Source organism: Schistocerca nitens, chromosome 4 (genome assembly GCF_023898315.1).
Source record: "Schistocerca nitens isolate TAMUIC-IGC-003100 chromosome 4, iqSchNite1.1, whole genome shotgun sequence".
NCBI classification, from domain to species: domain Eukaryota; kingdom Metazoa; phylum Arthropoda; class Insecta; order Orthoptera; family Acrididae; genus Schistocerca; species Schistocerca nitens.
In genome coordinates this window covers 919083506-919105905 of record NC_064617.1, presented here as the reverse complement: position 1 = coordinate 919105905, position 22400 = coordinate 919083506, and the positions used below count along the sequence as shown (strand labels likewise).

General features: G+C 38.9%; 1 protein-coding gene across 5 annotated transcripts in view; it reads right to left on the bottom strand.

Annotated features, from left to right (window-relative positions):
• Window positions 1–22400, bottom strand: part of LOC126253527 (cyclic AMP-responsive element-binding protein 1-like) — a 123504-nt gene that overhangs the window by 46770 nt on the left and 54334 nt on the right. For all 5 annotated transcript variants that reach the window (XM_049954907.1, XM_049954910.1, XM_049954909.1 and 2 more), the window contains one exon: window positions 19197–19284. In XM_049954907.1, the coding sequence (XP_049810864.1) occupies window positions 19197–19284 (88 nt within the window). The remainder of the gene's footprint in view (window positions 1–19196; window positions 19285–22400) is intronic.

Below are 22400 nucleotides of genomic sequence, written 5' to 3'. Positions count from 1 at the left end.
TTGCTGAGGTTGGCAGTGTCATAGAAGGGAAATTTCTGGCTTGACTACTTATTGTATTTGACAACTAAGTTCAAAATTCTCAGTGCCTAAAACACCCACATTAAAATGTCGGCATTAAATCAACTTTTTAACTTAAGCTAGCAGACAAACTTAAATGCTTTCTTTGTTCTAAGATGCTACATACCACCGTCGAGTCCTATATTGCAATATTCAGTGTGTATCTTACACAGGCAATTCAATCATCCACAATTAGTGTGGCACCAGAGCATTGAGCGCATTAATACATTTTGCATTCATGCACTTTTTGATTTTGCACATGTTCTTACACACATTATGTTTCCAAACTGGGCTTTGCCATATGATGTGGAACACCTCTAACTGAGAATTGGTTAAATTTTCAATATTTATAAGCATAAAATAAATCTACTTCAAACTCACTCTCATAAAATATTTCATCTGGATACAATTTGCAATGAAATAACATTGATTGGCTAATTTCAGATTCTGAAGCAGAATTCGCAACTATATTAGCATTTATTACAAACAGGAAGTTTTTTAGGTCCCTAATACTTAAAAATGAAGTTATGCATTGAAAGCTTTCATGGTCTGATGTCTTTGCTGGTGAGCCATCTCAGTTGTATGGATATGGTCCACGAAACATTCCGATTCCTCAACAAGGCTTAGAGGAAACAAGGAGCACCACTGAAGCAGTCCATTGCAGCACTGGATGAAATGTTAGGAGCGGAAATGTTTCATGGGCCATGGCTGTACAACCCAGAAAACTCGCCAGCACACAAATTAAATCGTCAGGTCTCTACAGTAAATTATTAGCTCTTTGGAAGGGGTTTATTAAAAGTTTTATGGAAACAGCCAAAATAATATAAGACATTAGTATAAAAACCAAATGATGGAAAATTCAGGATGGAATGTAACAATATTTCCTTCTCATAAATTAGTGTAAAAGTCAGATATTGCCAAACAGCAGTTTGTAAAATGATTTTGCTCACTCCTTTAGTGAGTTTATTCTTGATAATAAAGGACCAAAAACTTTGCTCATCACAAAAGAGGTTGGCCCTCTTTTATACAAAACAAATCATCATTGTTCCTCACATTTTATCTATGAACAGAATTAATTTTTAATTGTGAGCTGCAAAGACTTTTTTTTGCAAGAATTGCATGAACTTCATATTTCACAGCATGCAGTTTAAATTACTATTACATCATGTGCTTCAGTCCAATCCTTCTTCTTCTTCTTCTTCTTTTTACTGGTCTCAAAACAAGTCTGTACTGGAAAAGCCTCTTTATCTCAGCATAACTTACATCCATTCGAAACAGCTTTCTCTAATCAAGCCTTATTCTCTCTCTACAATTTTTAGACACCACACTTCACTTCATTACTTTAGCAAATTGACAACTCCTTGATTCTTCTGAACGTGTTATATTTACAGATAACTTGTTTTCACCAGATTGCACAATGAATTTCTCCTCTCCCCCCCCCCCCCCCCTCCAATTAGGTTCAGTACCACCTCATTGGTTATCCAAAATGTTCTTTGCTTCTTTTTTTCTTCTTTTGCCTATATTTAAACTTTAAAAAATGACTGTTTTTGTTGAGAAGCAGCAGCATATTTCTACCTGTGATCAGTGCACTTCTCCAATTTAAAATATTTCTCAACATTTTCTATTCCCACCCAATTCAATAATTACAATATCTGCACAACATTGATTCTGAACTTTCTTGTTTCCCTGCAGCACAATTATTTCATTACCACAGATGTGCACTGTGCACAAAGAATGCACACTTTTATCAAATATTGTTGTCACTGCCCTTGTTATGAGATGTTACTTTCCAGGTAATCCTTTTGTATTGAATTGTGTTACATTTTTTACATCCAGAATACATATGAAAACCAAAACCTACTGGCCACAAGATAAAATAATTCTGGGGAAAAATATCCCTTAATAAAATTAACAAATACAAATTGGGCAGCAACAATGGGTAATAATTTTTGTACTAATATTACAACATGCCATCTGGCCACCAAAAATATCATACTGTAAGTTCATAGTGTATACACTGACAAGGAAAAAAATTCCTGGATTTTTCCCAGTTCAAGAACACTTTCTCGGTTAAAAATACGTTGTACCTCTAGTGAAAGTAAATTTTTTTGGTGCTGAAAGGTTTTACACACTGCCATAGATCTTCTTGGCACTTCAGCAAAAAGAAGAAGAGAGAGAGAGAGAGAGAGAGAGAGAGAGAGAGAGAGAGAGAGAGAGAGGAGAACACATTTTGGAAAGATCTTTGATGCATGACAACATTTACACTGCATATTTTCATATTACGGGAGTATAAACACAATTTCCACTAAATACAGCACGGTAGCTTCCGAAGTGCTGAAATCGAGATTGCTATGTGCTTTTGTCACCCACTCATAGCTCACATCAAGTGGTCTCACCAGTCAATGACAGCAGATGTTCAGAGCATAGGACACATGATGTAGTCACCCAACAGCAACATCATTGTTAAGTAACACGAACACACAAATAGTGAAAGTTAATGCTTTAAATTACTATAGATATCATACAACTACATGAAAAGCTAAGCTTTTGCATACAACGTTGATTGTCAAAACCTTTTTTGCTGTTTTTTTCCTGAGGATGGGGTAGGTAGATCCTAAGAGTACAGCTGAATATTTCTAACAAGCAAGATTGTACATTTCACTGTTGTGTACCAAACATTTTGTGGGTTATCTGGCTGAATACATGTTACAGTGAGTACTTCAACTGTCACATACAAAAGTCAGTTACAAGTGAAGTTGCTCAAGAATTCACTTCATATATTTTTAAAGGATAACTATACTCTTTGCCATTGTTATTGTCTAATTTCTAATCTATGGAAAATTAAAATAAATATGAAAACTACCTTTGAAGCTTGGTCTTTTTTAGTGTGCCAGAAAAAAAATTTAAATCATAGCATAAATGGCTGGTCTTCTGGGCCCAAAATTTTTCTAAGTTGCTGGTCTTCAGTGTTAAGTTTTGAATGAGAGTCTAATGCTCCACAATTTAAGAAATTCATTGGATTCTCTCATGCATGACATAATTCATATCATAACAATTCATCTCAATCTCACGACATGATTAATCCCCACGACATGATTAATCTTGCATACCCCTGCAACCTGTTACAAATTTAAACAGATGTGATGTCATGTTCATCAAAAGCAGTTTGTTGTTACCAAGTATTGCATAGTCTTTGTCTCAAAGCCTTTGACACATTGTGCTCTTGGCAGCACTTGCGTGTGCATTGTGTTCTGCTGTTGTAAATAGCGTATTTTCTTTGCAACTGAAGTTTTAATTTGGTGTTATTCTTTTGTTTATGTTTCATTCCTGCAGTATTATTCTGCAGTAGCAGGCTAAAGTAAAACTTTTTGTTGAAATATCAATTCTTACCAGTCAAAACAACAAAAAATTTCCAGATTTTTCCCAAATTTCCCAATTGTCACAAGGTGTATACACACTGAAGTTATATCTATAATGCAATGAAGGAAAAAAAAAAAAAAAAAAAAACAACAAAAAGCAAATGCTGAAAATTTGGACATAACCCAAGCGAAATTTGATACTCACCAAAACCTTGTCACGCCAATAGTTTGATATTTAAAGTTGAATTTTGACACACACAAAGTGTCAGAAGACCTTGGTTGAAACTGAAAGGGGACGGGGCTGGGGGTGGGGGTTGAGGATGGGGTGGCAGTACAATACAGCACTAGATAAACAACTGTTCGCTACATTTAAGTTCACACACTGTGATGAGAAATGTAGTAAAGAAGATAATAATGGAGTAGTTTGGACAGATAAGCAGAGTGTTAACTTACATTAAAAAATCAATTCATGCACGGAAGATGTGCACAATGAAATCAAGTACGGAAACCTATGTTGACTGATTCCTATGATTATTTTCATGGGGAATAAAAAGAGCTCTTTATGTAGTGCAATGCAGTAAGTATTGAAAAGATAACAGAAACATGACTGAGTGATAATGCAAGACATACTTCATAGTTTGCATTTTTACCCCCATTTCTATATTATTTCAAATGTGAGAAAATATGTAATTAACAGAGCAGGGACATTGCAGTTCTTACAAAGACTTCCTTAGTCTCAAAAGAGCATCAGTGAGTTAGTGTGTGTCTAAGGTGGACATTAAAGTGCTCCTCCTCGTGCACGTAATACGACATTTCAAGACAGTTCCTGGTTCTTTGAACATGATCAGTCCAATTCTTGAAGTTCACATATTTCTTGAAACACAATCTCTACAAGCCATCAGTACCTTTGCACCAAATTAAGATTACACTGCATTCAAAATTAAGTTTTCCCCCATGTTCATTATTGTATGACAACAATGACATTGTAATACACCCTGCACAGCTCATGGATTGTCCAGTTCTGTAATAAGTGTTAAATCGTTAACAAAAAGTGCATTCAGCTATTCAATCCTGTGTATCAGTGTCCAGGCCATAAACTCTTAACTCCCCAGAAAGTCTGTGGAGCTATCATGAATACTGATGATCCATGAGCATCTTGGCTTGAATCAAACAATGGAAAATCCAGGATGGAATTTAACAATACGAGAGAAGGAAAGTTGCTACTCACCACATAGTGGAGATGCTGCACCACCATGGATCCTTGCTCCTTCCATCTGCGTCAATACAGAAAAGTTTCCTTATCCCTAGCCAGATCCCAGTCCCACATACTGTTCCTGCGTTGTTGCTTGGCTCATGAAATCCCCCCTAATGGCCTTACCATCAAATTACCCATCTCTGGTTGCCACCTCTCCTTCCACAATGACCTCCACCTGTTCAGATTCCACCAATCCTTAGCCCTCACCCACATTGTCCTGCAAAACCATATCAACCAATCCCATCCTCCTTGCAGTACCTTCTCTCCATCTTCAAAATTCTCCTACTATGTAATCCCAGATTCCTGGAACCCATAACAAACATTGAAACTCTTGCCCTGCCGGAACTTGAGCAACATGCACAACACCACCTCAAAAAGCTCTCCATCCTGCTCACTTCCTACTCCCGCCTCAGAGTACCACTTTCCACCACGTCTACAACAACCTCCAAACCTCCCCCATGCCCCCTCATAGCTGACAAACCTTGTCTCACAGACCTACTACACTTACCCCACCCTCCGAAACTCACTCCCACCACCACACAGAACTCAAATCCTTAACAGACCCGCAACACAGTCATGAACCTTTCCTCCAGAAGCATCAGTCCCACAGACCTATCAGTCCTTTCCAAAGGCCTCACCTGTTGCCCCACTCCCAAATTCAACCATGCTGCACTAGTTAAAGACCTTCTCTCCTTCTCCCAGTCCCTACAGTGGAAATACTTTTTTGCCACCAACCCAAACAATCAGACTCAATCAAAGACCAACATTGAACCTTGCCTAACTCAGTTCACTCCTCCATCCAACCGTGATCCACCCCCACTGCCAGCAAGCCACCCCCTGTTAACTTTCCAGAATTTCTTATCCTCGAACCTTGCCTCACCATCATTCCTCAAAGTCCCTCAACATGCATACTAACCTTACATCCGCAGAAAGAACCGCAGTCCACCATCTAAAAACTGATCCCGATCTTATAATCCTACCTGCAGGCAAAGGCTCCACCACCGTAGTTTTGAACCGCAAGGATTATGTGGCAGAAGGACTTCGTCAGCTGTCAGATACTTCCACCTACAAACCATGCTACTGTGGTCTCATTCCAGCAAGATCTCCAGTCATTACTCAAATCCTTAGGCTCATCCCAGAACCTCTCCCCAGAGTCCATCTCTCTAGTTACCCCTACCACTCCTCGCACTCTCACCTTCTACATGCTTCCTGAAGTCCATAAACCCAACTACCCAGGACGCCCCATTGTGGCCAGTTACTGTGCCCCCACTGAGAGAATCTCTGCTCTCGAAGACCAACACTTTCAACTTATTACCCGGAACCTATCCTCCTATATAAAAGATATCATCCATTTCCTCGACCGACTCTCCACAGTTCCTCTCCCTTTACCACACGGTGATCTGCTCGTCACTACTGATGCCACCTCCCTGTACTCTAACATTCCTAATGTCCACGGCCTTACTGCTATCGAACACTACCTTTCCAGACGCCCTATGGATTCCAAACCAACAACCTCCTTCCTAGTCTCCATGACCAACTATATCCTCACCCACAATTACTTCTCCTTTGAAGGCATTACCTACAAACAAATCCGCAGTACGGCTATGGGCACCCGCATGGCACCATCCTATGCTAACCTATTCATGGGGAATCTAGAGGAATCCTTCCTAAAAACCCAGAATCCTAAACCCCTCACCTGGTGCAGATTCATTGATGACATCTTTGCTATCTGGATTGAAGGTGAGGCCACCTTATTCACATTCCTCCAGAACCTCAACAACTCCTCCCCCATTTGCTTCACCTGGTCCTACTCAACCCAACAAGCCATCTTCCTAGATGTTGACCTCCGCCACATCAGTACCTCCGTCCATATCAAACCTACTAACCACCAGCAATACCTCCACTTTGACAGCTGCCACCCATTTCATACCAAGAAGAAAAAATGCCTCTTCCATTATAAGATGGCGCCGATAGAAAAGTGTAGTGGCACTGTGCTCTCGTCCAAAAGGCAAAAAATAAGCAGTTCGTCGTGTAAAGAATGTGAAAAGCGAGTTATGAAAGGTATTTGGTGTGTCAAGTGCAACTATTGGTTACACGAAAAGTGCGCGAAAATAAACTTAAAATACATCAGTGAAGATTTTCCGTGGACGTGTCACGCTTGTTTACGTAACGAAACGGCCGATCTTGCAACTATAGTGGACTCCAAAAATGAAATTATAAAATTACTTCAAAATGACATTCAGGCATTAAAAACTGAAATACTATGTTTAAAGAAAGAAAATTCTAGATTAATACTTGAAAAACAGTCCGATGTGGGTGAAATACATAAAACAAAACAGCAACAAGAATTGAAAACCACGTGTGAAAGTGCAACTGCAAATGCAAGTAGTGTCACCAAAACTAGAAAAAGTGGTCCTAAGGTTAAACAAGCTCAGTTTCAGTGTAAAAAGAATGTTAAAATTTACGGAGATAGTCATGCACGCAATATTTCAGATTGTATGTCTAACTCGACCACAGAAAACGTGCGCATTTCATCCGTTATTAAACCTGGGGCAAAGTTTGTTGATGTAACAAGCTCTGTAAACAACGACTGCACCGATTTTACAGAAAGTGATGTTGTTATTATAGCAGGTTCAAACGACGTTTATTGCAACGAGGCCAGTTCATTTATTAAAAAGTTGATTGTTATGTTAATGATGTTGTCCCATACAAATGTGATCTTGTCAAATATTCCGGCGAGATTTGATCTGCCCGACTGGTCGTGTGTGAACCGAGAAATCCGATCTACAAATAAAAAATTAAAACATTTCTGCTCCAAGTTAAAAAATGTGAGACTGCTGGACCTTAACAGTTATCAAAGAAGCAGCTTCACTGTACATGGACTACATCTTAATCGTCTGGGCAAGAATACTCTAGCAACTGACATCAACAGAGCTATTGTGGAAACAAAATGCGATAATTCAAATGTGATACCTTGTACCTCAGATGTCATACACACGAAAGACGGAAGTGATAATTATATATGCCTGCAGAGCAAGCAAACCGAAATAATTCCTCACTGCAGTGTCAAGACTGTTGATTTTTTAGGATAAAAAAGTCCCTCAGTGTTCCCAATTTAGAAACTATCAATTTGTGTGATAATGTTAACCTTGAGAAGGATATATCCTCTCATGATTGTACTAATGTATCATTTTTACATTATAATGTTGAGGGCTTGGGTAACAAAATCGATGTATTTGAGGCCTTAGTTACAGATCTAGCTCCACATGTAATCGTGGTTACAGAGCATCAAAAAGCTAACCATAATATTCAGTATTATAAGTTACAGGAGTATAATCTTACATCGTTTTTTTGTAGAACAGAACATAAAGGAGGGGGTGTTGCTACTTACGTAAGGAAATGTAGCCTAATAAGTTCTGTAGAAAAAGTATCATGGGTTAAGGATTATTGTATCGAGAAAGACTTTGAAGCAGTGATAATTAAGTTAATGATTGTATCCGTCCCACTTACTGTGCTAGGTATATATCGAGCCCCTTCTGGTAACCTCGAGGTTTTCCTGGAAGCACTGGATAGTGTATTGGGGAAGCTAAGCAAGGGTGGCAATACAGTAAATATTGTAATGCTAGGAGACTTTAATATAAACACACTAAGCAACAGCCAGGAATGCAAAGGTTTACAAGACTGCATAAGATCCTATGATATTAAAGATCTACTTGGTCATGTGCCCACTAGAATAACTGAGTCAAGCAGCAGTTCCATAGATCATGTGATGACCAATTATGAAAATGTTGTTTCGGCACAGACTGTAAACGGGCACATATCTGATCATCTAGGACAATTATTAGTGATTGGTTGTCTTAATAAACTTAAACAAAACAAAAAATTTGAGAATCGAAGATTATTTTCTGAATACAACATCACCTTGCTAAAGAATACTTTGGGTCAAGAATCTTGGGAATCAGTTTATAGAGAAAGGGGAGTTGACAGCAAATGGGAAGTATTTGTAAAAATTTTAACTAGACATATTGATATTACTATCCCGGCAAAGAAGATGAATGTAAATAAAAATAAACCTCCAGTAGTCAAACGTGTAAAACTTGATGAAAAAACGAAAAGACTCAAAGAAGGAATGGAGTATATGTATAAGCTACACAGAGAAACCAGTCTTGATTCATATAAAGAGGATTATAAAAAATATAAATATGAGTATCGCAAGGAAGTAAGGAGAAGGAAAGTAGAACATATTAGTAAACAGATCCGAAATTCTGACTGTGTCTCAAAGTCGTGCTGGGCAGTAGTTAATGATATGAGGAACACTGATTCAAAAACTAAAATTAATAATATAGAGTTAAGTATACATAATGATAATTTTTCTGATCCTTATATAGTTAGCAATATATTTAATGATTACTTTATAGATGCTATTGAAAATGATACTTGCATGAAACAGGAGAGGCCGTTTAAATGTGATAAGGAAAAGGAAAGGGACTCTTGTATGCTACCTACAGTAACCATCAAGGACGTAACAGAGCTAATTGACAACCTAAAAAATAAAAGATCAGCTGGATGGGATGAATTCTCTCCTTTTCTACTGAAAAAATGCAAGGGTGAGTTAGCCAGACCGTTAGTCCATCTAATAAATTGTGTACTTGAAGAAGGTGTGTTTCCGAAGAAACTGAAACTTGCTTTAGTTAAACCTTTATATAAAAAAGGGGAAAGAAAACAACCACAGAACTACAGACCAGTTGCCTTAACGTCAGTGTTTGGTAAATTAATTGAAAAAATAATGCTAGAGATCCTAATTGAGCACTATAATATGAATAACTTAATAGGAGATTCCCAACACGGCTTTAGAAGTGGTCGGAGCACCATATCTGCAGCAGTACAGTTTGTACACTGATGGAGAAAATAAATGAGGGTTACGAAACGGCAGGAGTGTTTTTAGATCTTTCCAAAGCGTTTGACAGAGTCCATCATGGCGCTCTTTTACGTAAACTTGCTTATAATGGTGTCAGTGGGAAACTGTTGCTTTTAATAGAATCTTACCTTAAAGATAGACAACAATGCACAGAAGTTGTGTATGATAATGGAGAGGTAATTGCAAAAAGAAGATCAAAGATAAGGAACATAAATTTTGGTGTGCCACAAGGCTCTATCTTGGGCCCCTTCTTGTTTATTTGCTACGTGAATGATTTCCCAAAAGTATTAGACACCAGTCATCATATTACTATGTATGCTGATGACACCTCTGGGGTTTGCTGGGCACGTAGTAATGATGACCTAAATTCAGTGGTACAGAATTTTGTTGAAAAAGCCCAAACACATTTTGAAAAAGAAAACCTGAGGGTCAATATTAACAAAACTAATTTAATTTATTTTAAGACAAGTAGTTCAAATAAAAATACTGTTCTAAATGAGGACATTCAGGAAAATACCTGTTCAGAATGTAAATTTCTGGGGATATATATAGATGACAGACTTTCGTGGAATCAGCAAATAGATCATGTCTGTGGTAAAATAACATCTAGTCTGTATTTACTAAGGAGATTAGTTCAATATTTAGATATCGAAGCAATAAAAATAGCGTATTTTGGGTTGGTGTATCCCCATCTATCTTATGGAATTGTATTGTGGGGTGGGTGTAGCCAATACAATATAAAAAGGGTATTTGTATTGCAGAAAAGAGTAATAAGAACTATGGCAAAAGTAAGACCCAGAACTTCATGTAAAAACCTGTTTATTAAGTTTAATATTATGACTATCTATGCAGTATATATGTTCCAATCAATATTATTAGTGAAAAAAGACAAAATAGTGACAAACAGGAATATGGAAATCCATGATTACAATACAAGACAAAAATCAGACTTTCATATGGTGAGCAGACGATTGAATCTAACAACAAATACCCCATTCATTAAGGGAGCAATATTTTATAATTCTCTGCCAAACAACCTGAAACAGCTTTCTGGTAGAATTTTTAAAAACGAGTTAAAAAAATGGCTTGTATTGAAGTGCCCATACAGTATGGTGCTGACATGATTTGACCTCAGGAATGCTATATTAAATATACTTCAATGATATTTTACTTAGTAGCATGTAATCTATTTATATTGTGTATCAATAATCTGAATGTAATTATTATAACATTGCCCATGCATGTTAAATACATGTTTCGAGCTGTAAGATAAATAAATAAATAAAAGAAGTCCCTTCCATACAGCCTAGCCACCCGTGGTCGTCTCATCTGCAGAGATGAGCAGTCCCCCTCTAAATATACCGAAGGTCTCACTGAAGCCTTCACTGACCATAATTATCCTCCCATCCTTGTACAAAAACAAATCTCCCGTGCCTTATCTTTCCAGTCTCCCCACCACCTCCCAAAGTCCCACAGTCTGGCCACAGAGGAGCATTCCCCTCTTTACTCAGTACCATCCAGGACTGGAGCAACAGAATTACATTCTCCGCCAGGGTTTCGATTACCTCTTGTCGTGCCCTGAAATGAAATGAGAAATGTCCTACCCACTATTCTTCCCACCACTCCTACTGTGGTATTCTGCCGTCCACCGAACCTACACAACATACTCTTCCATACTTACACAACCCCTGCTCCCAATCACTTGCCTCATGGCTCTTACCCCTGTAATAGATCTAGATGCAAGACCTGTCCCATGCATCCTCCTACCGCCACCTACTCCAGTCCAGTCACTAACATTACCTATCACATCAAAGGCAGGGCTATTTGTGAAACCAGTCATGTGATCTACAAGCTAAGCTGCAACCACTGTGCAGCATTCTATGTAGGCATGACAACCAACATGCTGTCTGTCCGCATGAACGGCCACCGACAAACTGTGGCCAAAAAACAAGTGGACCACCCTGTAGCTGAACACGCTGCCAAACATGATACCCCTCATCTCAATGACTGCTTCACAGCCTGTGCTGTATGGATCTTTCCCACCAACAACAGCTTTTCTGAATTGCACAGGTGGGAACTTTCCCTGCAATACATCCTATGTTCCCAACCCTCCTGGCCTCAACCTTCATTAGTCACTGTCCTCACCCATCCAGCCCTCTCCCTGTATCCATTCCAGCACTACACAGCCGTCATTTCACTGCCACACCCAATCTTTTAATTTCTTTTATTTTTATTTCTCTCCTTTCCGCTACTTATCCCCTCCCCCCCCTCCGCACCTTCTCTCCTACCCTCTGTCTAAACTGCACCACTTACTGCCCGCAACTCCCACCATACTATCCCTCCCCCTCCCTGCCCTAGCCGCCTCCTTACCCCCACCCAGTTGCCACTCCCATCATGCACTGCTGCTGCCACTCACAGTATAGTTTCAGCTCTCTGAGATTGCAGATGTGTGTGGAAGTTGCACTTGGGTGTGTGTGTGTGTGTGTGTGTGTGTGTGTGTGTGTGTGTGTGTATACTGCTGACAAAAGGACTTAATGGCCGAAAGCTATGATTGTGTGAATCTTTTTATTGCAGCTCAGCATATCCGCTATATGGTGAGCAGCAAGTTTCCTTCTCTTGTATTGGCTTGAATCAAGTCGTACAGGCATTTGAATTTCTTAAGCATCATTGGTTAACACATAATAATAATAATAATAATAATAGGTGGTGTCAACATCCCCCATAGAGTCAATTACATAGGGTTGCAACTGAACATTGACATCTGGAGAGTGACACTACGCAAAGCACTTATTTCTTGACCTATAGCATCTTTCTTGTAGTGGGGATTTATCTGGACACACACTGAGATTACTAGAGGTAAATACTGACAACAATGTAGCTATGTGTTTGTGTGCACTGTGAAGCAAAATACATATCTGTAATTTGAGCTATTATGTCAAGTTCTTGCTCATGAGCCTACCCACACCCGACATTACTAGACGTGTGCTGAGTGGTTACTGGTCCTCACTCCATCACTTGTTTTTCACCCAGGATTTTCCAGTGTTGTATCTATTCGTATTCAGATAATATATGAAATGGAAAATCCTGCAGGGTGGGTGGGTGGGTGGGAGCGCATGGGGAGATAATGGATGGAATGAGTAAATAACTAGTCCATGTATAATGGAGGTGCTGAGCCAAGCTGTAGATAGGCATACACAACAGCCAAGTGTTAAAAGTTCTTGATCACATGCCTATGCACCTATTAACACTTCCATTACGAAACCCCATATTTACATTTTCAGAATTAACATTTTCCCATTGTTCACAGCATTTATTGGTCCCTTCAAATTTACCATGTTCAAAGTAAATAGGTTGGTACACAAGTTTATAGTATTTTTATTTTTCACGTCAGTATTCTGGTTGCTGTGGGTTTATTAATCAATTGTCATTTTTTATTTGCAGTTCACTATTGCTATTTGAGTTTACATATTGTCATTTGTCACGGAGGTAGAGTGTGGATGCTGGAAAATGGGAGTGCCAAGTGGAGAAATCAAACATTTCCGACATATTATCCTAAGGAGGATCGTTTCGATATTAGCAACTCTCCGCTTTCAGGGTTCAGGAAGACCTTCCGAGTTTGATGATGTACATTAAGCACATTAATCCACATGAGTGTACTCCTGAACTGGCAAATGTAATGAAGGTTCAAAAATCTGTTGTTCAGGTAATATATGATCTAACACAAAACCACAAAAATTAATGTGTGGCCATATGTGCATCTCTGCTTGCTCATCATCAATTGGGTCGTGAACACCACCAATCATTCTTACCCTGTATCGTTACTGGTGAGAAATGGTGTCTTTATACTAACATAAGGAAAGAAAGGGAAGGGAAGGGAATGGAATGGCTGAGCTCAAACAAAGCAGCAAGTCCCCATAAAAATACCTGCATGCATCCACAAAAAAATGTTATGCATATGGTGGAACAGTGACGATGTGATGTACTATGAAGGGCTTCCTCGAGGTGTAATCACAATTGCTGACATACACTGTCAGTAACTGAGATGTCTTACAGACGCAATGACTGCTTGAAGTGATACTACTCCAAAATAATGCCCACCAACATTCTGCTAGACTAACAAAATATACTACACAAGAGTTGGTTTGTGAAGTCTTTCTGCACCCACCTTGTTCACCAGATCTTTTACCCTTAGATTTTCACATTTTGCACACACTAACAACCTTCAAAGAACTTCTTTTCCAGATAAAAATTCGCTCCAAACACGGCTCGACAAGTTCTCCGCTTCAAAACCAAGTGATTTCTACATTCACGGAATCGAAAAGTTGCCTGAACATTGGCAGACTGTTGTAAATAAGGAAGGAGAAGATAGTATTGATGACTAAAGTCTCTGTTATATGTATTTGTTGAGTTTATTAAGCTTATGAAAAAACAAATCCTTCAAGTGACGTTTAAAGCACTACATTGTCAACTTTCATGAGCGCTATGCTGTGTAGTCACAACTTAACAAAAACTATATTTTGTTTAACAGTGTACATAGCCACTGCATAATTGAACATAGTGTTTTGCTGCTTTTTAAATTGGTATTAGAAAATTTTCTGCCATTATATTACTATGAAAAATGTTACAAAAAGATGCTTAATGTGGCCAATAAGCTCATCATTGTGAATTTCTCTGCATGTTCATGAAGGAAACAGTGCAAATGTGGAAATTGTTAGTGGATGCCAGAGCATTAAATTAAAAGAAATTACGCAACAATATGAAACCAAGGATGTATTTATATCGATAAAACCCAATTTTTTTCAGTGTCATTCCAAATAAGATACTTGCCTTCAAAGGCAAAAAATCGCCATACATGAAAAAACAGTAATGTTCAACTCACAAGAAAGTTATTTACCAATGCTGATGCATCTCAAATAAATTAAGCCATTGTGATTGAAAATCAAAGTAACTTCGTTCTTTTAAAAAATGTGAAAATATCACCCACTAACTCCAAACCCTGTCACTAAGTACTGATGACTTCATATCTTTTCAAAAAGCAGTTGCATAGCCTTAGAACAAAAACTGATGCCTGTAACAAGAGTATTTTCTCCTAATAGATTGTTGCCCTGCACACCCCGAAAGTGTAAATTTACAAAATGTGCTAGCAAACTGCACATGTAAGTTGTAGCCCTTGAATTTGGTAATTATCTGTGCTTTCAAGACCTGTTACAGGAAAAATATTGCGCAGAAGCAATTAAGTTTTATGTAGCTAGAAAAGAACACAGAATCCTTTAAAGCATGGCTGGAAAAATGCTGCACACTGTGCAAAACTGCAGCACAGGTGTGCACATCTCTACCAGTGGGCACAGCGAAACAGCAACAACTGCAACTAGACACGTATCTCAAATGAGCGGCAACAGTTCCGCTTCCTTGTTTATGCTGCACTTGGAGCACTGAAGGACACCCAGTCTTGTTTTCCTCTGGAGACTGTAGCCTTATGCGAGATGTACTGAGAAATGGCGAGTATTGCTGAAAAGCAAAGAACAGGAGACCTGTGTTCTCAGTCATTTAAATACGACTGGGAACTTCGTTTTCTTTACAACAGTAGATGAAAACACACATTTGCTGTGCCGCCGAATAATAGGCATCCAGTGCAAGTTCACGACTGAAAGACGCAATACTCATTTCATACAGGCAGTGTAGTGTACTGAACACTGCAGAATGGGAAGCCACATAAAGTGCCCTTAAGAAAATTGATGGTTACATCGAAATGTTATTTACTAACTCTGCCTCATTCTGCTCCACATTACATGGGCGAATATTGTTATCTGAAAAATATGGTATTAAATCGGTTGTTTAATGTTTACTTGCATGTGTAAAAATTACCCTTTAATTATTGAGAGACATGTTTGATACCCTTGCTATAATGTGGGTGTAAAACCAATCTGGCATACTTGTGCACCATTTGTTTTTATGTTCTGTTTTAGAACTATATTTGTTGATAGGGTGACGGAATAACACTATACCTTCCCATGATTGCAATGCACACTGTGAAAACAGCACAAGAGTGCCCCATGTACATTGTATCCCAGCTAATGAGTAAAGAGAAGCGGTGACATCTGCGGTTAGAGACACACACACACACACACACTAAATGAGCGGTTACGGCTCCTTTTCCCCGTTTACAAATCTGGTAAGTGTGCACACTGTGACCAGGAAGTTGCATATGAGCAGCAGCTGCGCATGTGTGCAGAATTTCTGGCCGGCCCTGCTTTAAAGTATCAATTTCTGATCCTGTACAGTGAGAACATAGATGATGGTTAAAGAGTCCACACCCGCAACTACTTTTGATAACTGTATTCTTCCAAACAGATAAAGGAATCAGATCTTCCTACCAGGCCTGGGCAATGAAAAAAGATGACTGTGAAAGTCTCCTCACTTCTATGTGAACACAGTTGCAGTTTGAGCATTCACTCCATTATTTCCTGGGTATTGATGACAATTTTGCATTGTTTAAAGTTTGCCTGAAGAAAATATGGTGAAACTCATACTCAGGAAAGTATGACAGCTCAGGAAGTGACAGTGATGACAAATCTAAATGCTGCAGTGAACACAAGAACACATCTAAACCAAATCAAAAAACAAATGAACCTGTTGCCTCTATTCTAACTATGATAGCTACACGTGGTAGCCATACTACATATGTTGGCTGATTGTAAAAACAGCTGCACCAGTACTTGGAAGCTACCACCTGTTTCTCCACAGCTGCCATAACGCAATACTCTCTGGTTCTACATCAGGGCGTCTACTGTGGCATGTAATAGTGCGCCAAATTTGAGGTATTTCTTCAAGGTTATACGGCGCAGATATGTGCAGGACCAGCACAGAAATTAACTTCTAAGAGTCGAAAGTGAGTGGTGTGTGTGTGTGTGTGTGTGTGTGTGTGTGTGTGTGTGTGAATATTGATGCCACAGCTGAACACGAATTTACAGAGGAGTAGAAGTATATGGATTGCGTCTGTACTTAGATTACAGCAGACAATTGGTCTTCCAGGGCTCAGCCATGCTGAGAGAAACCCCACCCACTTCCGACCCCAGAAAACCCGATTAAGGGCAAAGACAGCTACAGAGTAAAGAATGTCTTCTAGTCTAGTCAAGAGAGGCAGAAAAGTAAAAGGGAAACATGCAAAAATGTAAGGGACATCTGTTGAACTTCATTAATACACGAACTTCAATAATACACATAGAAAACAGAGTGTGGCAGGAAAAAGAGGCTAAAACTACATCTCAAAGCAATTAAAACAAAGGCAGCATGCAAAGGAGGCAGGGTCAGGGCTCCTCCAGACCCAGCATGTGACACAATATGCCCCCAACCCCAACCATCCCACTCCTGCCGCGAAGGTAGTATAAAATAACACTATTAATGATATTACCTATACAGGTCTTATATAACTTCTTTGTTTTTACTTAATGTGACTTCTGTATAATCACACTCTTTGATGTAACACCCATGTAATGGTTTATTCATTATTTATGATAATTTTATGTAATTATAATTAATCTATGGATGTAATTTCAAAAGTAATGTGCTGTAAAAGAATGGAAAAGTTAAAATTTTACTTTAATGGATGCATAGGACTTGTAGGTTTGTAATCATGTAAAACATGGATGGAAGCCCCTCTGCAACAAAACTGGCTTGGTGGGAATAGAAAAGCTGGATCTGGTCGTCGAATTGCAAAGCTCCTGTGTGGCATGAGTAAGTTGATGGTTAGCAGCCAAAGTGTGTGCATCTTGTGAACCAAACAAGACAAGAAGAACAGCAAGTTTATATAATGCAGCCTTGGATGTGGACGTAATTTGGGTTCGTATTCATAGCATACTTTGGCTGGAGCTGTACTACTAAAATCTGATGCTAAGAAGAAAACTTTTAGAGCTAGTTACACAGCAAGAGCCAGGGATACTTTTGCTGCCTTATTTTGAATAACACAGGAGTCTTGTCATTGCCACCATCCTCGTCTCAAATTACCAATTGAGTACTGTATAATTGCATGGATCAGTTATGCAGTTTCTTTTTCGAAAATAAATGTGTTCTGTAGCTTTGTATTGAGCACAAATGTTTTATCCTTAGTCATTTACCTAGATGGGATGCTATCCCAAGTGCTACTATATTCCTGAATATCATCCTATTTTATCGAACTGAAAAGCCATTGCAGCACACTTCCATTATATTTAATGATCTTTGTGCAGCAGTAAATTTCATAATTATTCGCTGAGCTCAAGTTCTGAAGTACTCCACACAATTTTAATAAAAGGGTAGTTAAAGTTTCACCGAAGTACAATTCCTAATTGAAGATTTAGAGTATTTATTTCATAGATTATCCTTACTGAAATAACGGTGTTTCTAATATTGCTTTGTGACTAAAATGTTCTGTCTGGATCTGAGTCTACTGATAGACTATCTTCTGCACCTCCATGCTAACAGTTGAGTCATATTTAAATTCCATATCAATTTCACTCTTATACCTTGTTTAGTACAGTATGCAATTAGCTACAACTAGTCAAACTATACTAGATTTAGGTATCACATGTCCTGATAGCCCAGGAGGATGGTTGTCTATTTCTTGGCAAAAGTGGGGAGCTAGCAGCTCTGGCATCAACTGTCTGATTCCAGTGTTGTCAGGAGACTCAACGAAAATAGTATATAACTGTCGGATTCACTGCTGTGTTGGCTCAGAAGGCCATATGAAAGCCTATGTAGATATTATGTACAGACGATATTTAACACAGCACACAGTGGGCATTATCTAAGCTGTTCTTCCCCAGTCAATCAACACTAAAGAAAAAAAATTGGAAAATGAAGGTCTAACTAAAAAGGGAACCAAAAATTATTTCAGCTGAAAAGTGATGAACGAACAAACGAATGAATGAATATTCTGAGAAAGGAAAGGGAATAGCCAGGTCGATCCCAGAGGCTGCCATCAGACTACAAAAAAGTTGTAATTTTGACTAACAACAACGGTATTTTGCTATAGGCAGATGTCTGCAAACATTTTACCCCACTGGTTACAAAAACAAAGGGAAGAACTGAAATATTTCTCCTGTAAGGGAAAAAGAAAATCGAAATTTTCAAGTCTTGTTTATTACCTCTTAAATAGTAGTCCTTGCTATTTTCTCTTACCCATAACTGATCTGTGAACACTCCCCCCCCCTCTCCCCCTCCCTAAATTCGACTTTCTTCCAAAAGAGCGAGCCATTCCCCTCCGACTAGTCCTACACACCAAACTTCTCAAACAATAAAATGACAATTAGGGAGAGGAGACTACCCACGATTGCGCTTAGGCAAAATGGTTCAAAGCACTGTAAGCCACCATCTGTACTACAGAAGTGGGAAAGCTTGTGGCATGCTTTAACAGCAAGAAGAATAAAGGAATGCCAAGGGCATCTAAAAAAGCTGCTCCCCTTCCAATTTCACTCAAGTATGACTACCTTTGCATATATTCATCTTTTACACAATCATTTCCAACTTTAACATATTATCCTTTACAAACACAAAGAAAACAGTTTCAATAAAATACTATCAATTTCCCAAAATTTAGGCAACAGTATACTAAAAAGAAAAATATTTTTACCTGTTTTTCAACAACCTCATCTCTCTCTTGCGTGCCTGGTCCTCAGCAATTATTGGGCCACTGCCAAGTCCACCTCCCTGTGTTACAACTGAAAAGACAATATGCAAACATGAATTTCAATAATTAATGTGTGTGAGAGAGAGAGAGAGAGAGAGAGAGAGAGAGAGAGAGAGAGAGAGAGAGAGTGAGAGTGAGAGTGAGAGAGTGTGTGAGAGAGTGTGTGAGTGAGAGTGTGAGAGAGTGAGAGAGTGTGTGAGTGAGAGTGTGAGAGTGAGAGAGTGTGTGTGTGTGTGTGTGTGTGTGCGCGCGCTCGCGCGCGCGCGCGTTTGTTTTTCCCCTATATAGTTCGACTTGCCAGATGTGTGGCTAGGTGCCTAAATGAGTTATTAGATAACAAATCCAAAGGATTTCAATTCACTGCCAGTCATATTTTTAAGACACTTAGCATTTTTCACTAACAAATTATGTCATAGCTGAAAAAATGTAAGCTGCACTACGATTACAGTCTACATTAAACTGTGTGTGTATCAGAGGGGGGGTGGGCTAAGTCAGTTCAAAAGCCAGAGGAGGCAAGTGCATATCACCTTCAACAGGACCATGTATAGTAAGACAATGTGGTACTAAGTCTAGCCTCCAGGTTGATGTCAGATTTGCCTTTAGGCAGCTTTTAGAACCTTTCACTTTACTAAGTAAGAATGATGATCTGATAGAAAGCTGTGCACATACTGTTCCACCACTGAATATTTGACATCCTAATGATCCCAACAGGGTCTCCAGTGTCTTGGAGTCACACTGGGATAAATCAGAACTACACTGATGTGTATATGTGGATTTAGTATAATGAACAGTGCTGTTATTAGCATACTTGTCGATACTGTCCTTGAAAAATGTGATTTAAACATAAAAAAGCATTACGGATAAACATGAATTGCACTCCCTTTCTTCCATTTTTACACACATTCACTTGCGTAACAACACGTGTGGCTGCCTGATCACTTAAAAAAAAAAAAAAAAAAAAAAAAAAAAAAAAAAAAAAAAATCCTGCGTATGTTAAACAACCTGACAAACCATTAAAATTTTCTTTTTGTCTTCAGACCAAAGACTGTTTTGACAACTCTCCAGGCTAGTTTATCTTGTGCAACTCTCTTCAGTTCATATGTGCGTAACTACTGCAATCTCCACCAACTTGAAAAAAAGAATGGTGGCACAGTGGTTAGCACAATGGACTCCCATTCGGGACAACAATGGTTCAAACCTGCGTCCCACTATCCATATTTAGGTTTTTCATGATTTCCCTAAATCACTCCACACAAATGCGGGATGGTTCCTTTGAAAGGGCATGGCCAATTTCCTTCCCCATTCTTGACACAATCTGAGCTTGTGCTCCATCTGCAATGACCTCGATGTTGACGAACGTTAAACTCAGTCTTCCTTACTTCCACCCACTTGCCCCCTTCCCCCTCAGTTAAGATTTAAGTTTCTTTTCTCCTCAATTCATTCAATTAGTTGATATATTTATCCAATCTTTTCTTTGACAACACATTTCCACCCTGTCTCATCCCCTTCTCAACTACTTCCTCCCCTTCATGTCCTTTGACTGACTTAACTGCATTCTGCTTTCTGCGTAAGTTGTAGATGACCTTTGGCTCCCTGCATTTTACCTGCATTTTACCTCTAATAACTTCTAAATAGTGTCTTCCAGTTAATATTGTTAGAAGTTTTTTCTAAATCTACAAACATTATAAGCGTAAATTTGCTTTTTCCCTCAGATTAACTTTTAGGAACTAAATCTAAATCTACACACTTGTAATTTATGAAGCAAATCTGAATGTTCTCACAATTTTTAAACTTATACCTACTTCATTTGTCCCTTAGTCTGTTATGTAAACTAGTCCCTGCCCTCTTCTCTATGAATGAAATAAAATCTATTAAATGTTGTGTACTGAAATCTGTATGCCACAAGCACTGCTAATTCGATGGTCTTCCTGCCAGCGAAGGAACAGCAAGTTATTGGACTGTTCTCTCTCTAAACACATGAGAAGGATCTCATTTCCTGCAATTTGCCAGAGAAGTACATTATGGCAGAATAGTTCACTGTCAGATTTCTGGACATGCATTATGGAGTGGAGAACTGTAGGATTCCCCTTGATATGGCAGGGGTGCACTACATAGAGGAAGCAGCGACTCTGCTAGCAGAGTAAATGTGGAATGCACAGTGGGCTTTTTAGGCGGGGCAATAGTTTGATGAACAGCTGTCAGTCAATATGCAGAATGTGAAATAGGGTTGCATACAAAGTAAAGACACTTTGAATACCAAGAGTTTAACAATAAATTTATATAGCCTTCATAATAAAGTCCCTGAATGTTCCACCTTCCAGGAAAGGTGTCACACTCAAATTATACTTGCAACTGAGAGCTCCAAAATATTTAATGAGGCAGAGAATTTGTATAAAGGACAGGTAAAACAGCAAAGGAGGGGGGAGTGTTCATTGCTGTCAACAAAAGTTGTGTATCTATCGAGTTCCAAATCAAGTCTGTCTGCAGTACCTGGGCACTATAGTTGGAATCACTAACAATGGCGGTCGAGTTTAGGCTTATTCTGCGCACATACATCACACATTCTCCGACAGCCAATAAGCATTCAGCAGTGTTCTGAGAGACCCGCTGCGAGTGCTGTAGTTAATGCGACCATTAAATGTGACTGTAGCAAGTTGTCATCACTGAATGTGGCGGTAAGTGATAAATTCTGAATAAGCAAGCGAGAGACAATTTGCAGGATATATGCTTTCTTCAAGTGGAAAGTACATACATGCGTGTACTGCAACTGTCTGTCGGAATTGTCAACAATGCAAAACCTGTCTGTGCTTCGACATGTACGATCCGCTATTGTTTGTGGATCGGACTACAGTAACTGGCCGAGACAAATTAATCATTGGATATTTTTACCAACCACCCAGTTCTGATGTAACAGTTGCAGAATCACTGAAAGAAAGACTATGTACAGTAGTACAGACGTACCCCAATTGTGCAATAGTAATTGGAGGAGATGCTTGCAGGTTGGAATGCCTATGGATCAATTGCTGGATACAATGTAGCATATCCCACACACAGTGTAAATATTTTAGACTTACCAACGGTGTCAGAATAGTCACAGGGATAAGGTATCTCAATATCATCATACACGATGACTAGAAAAGTCAATAA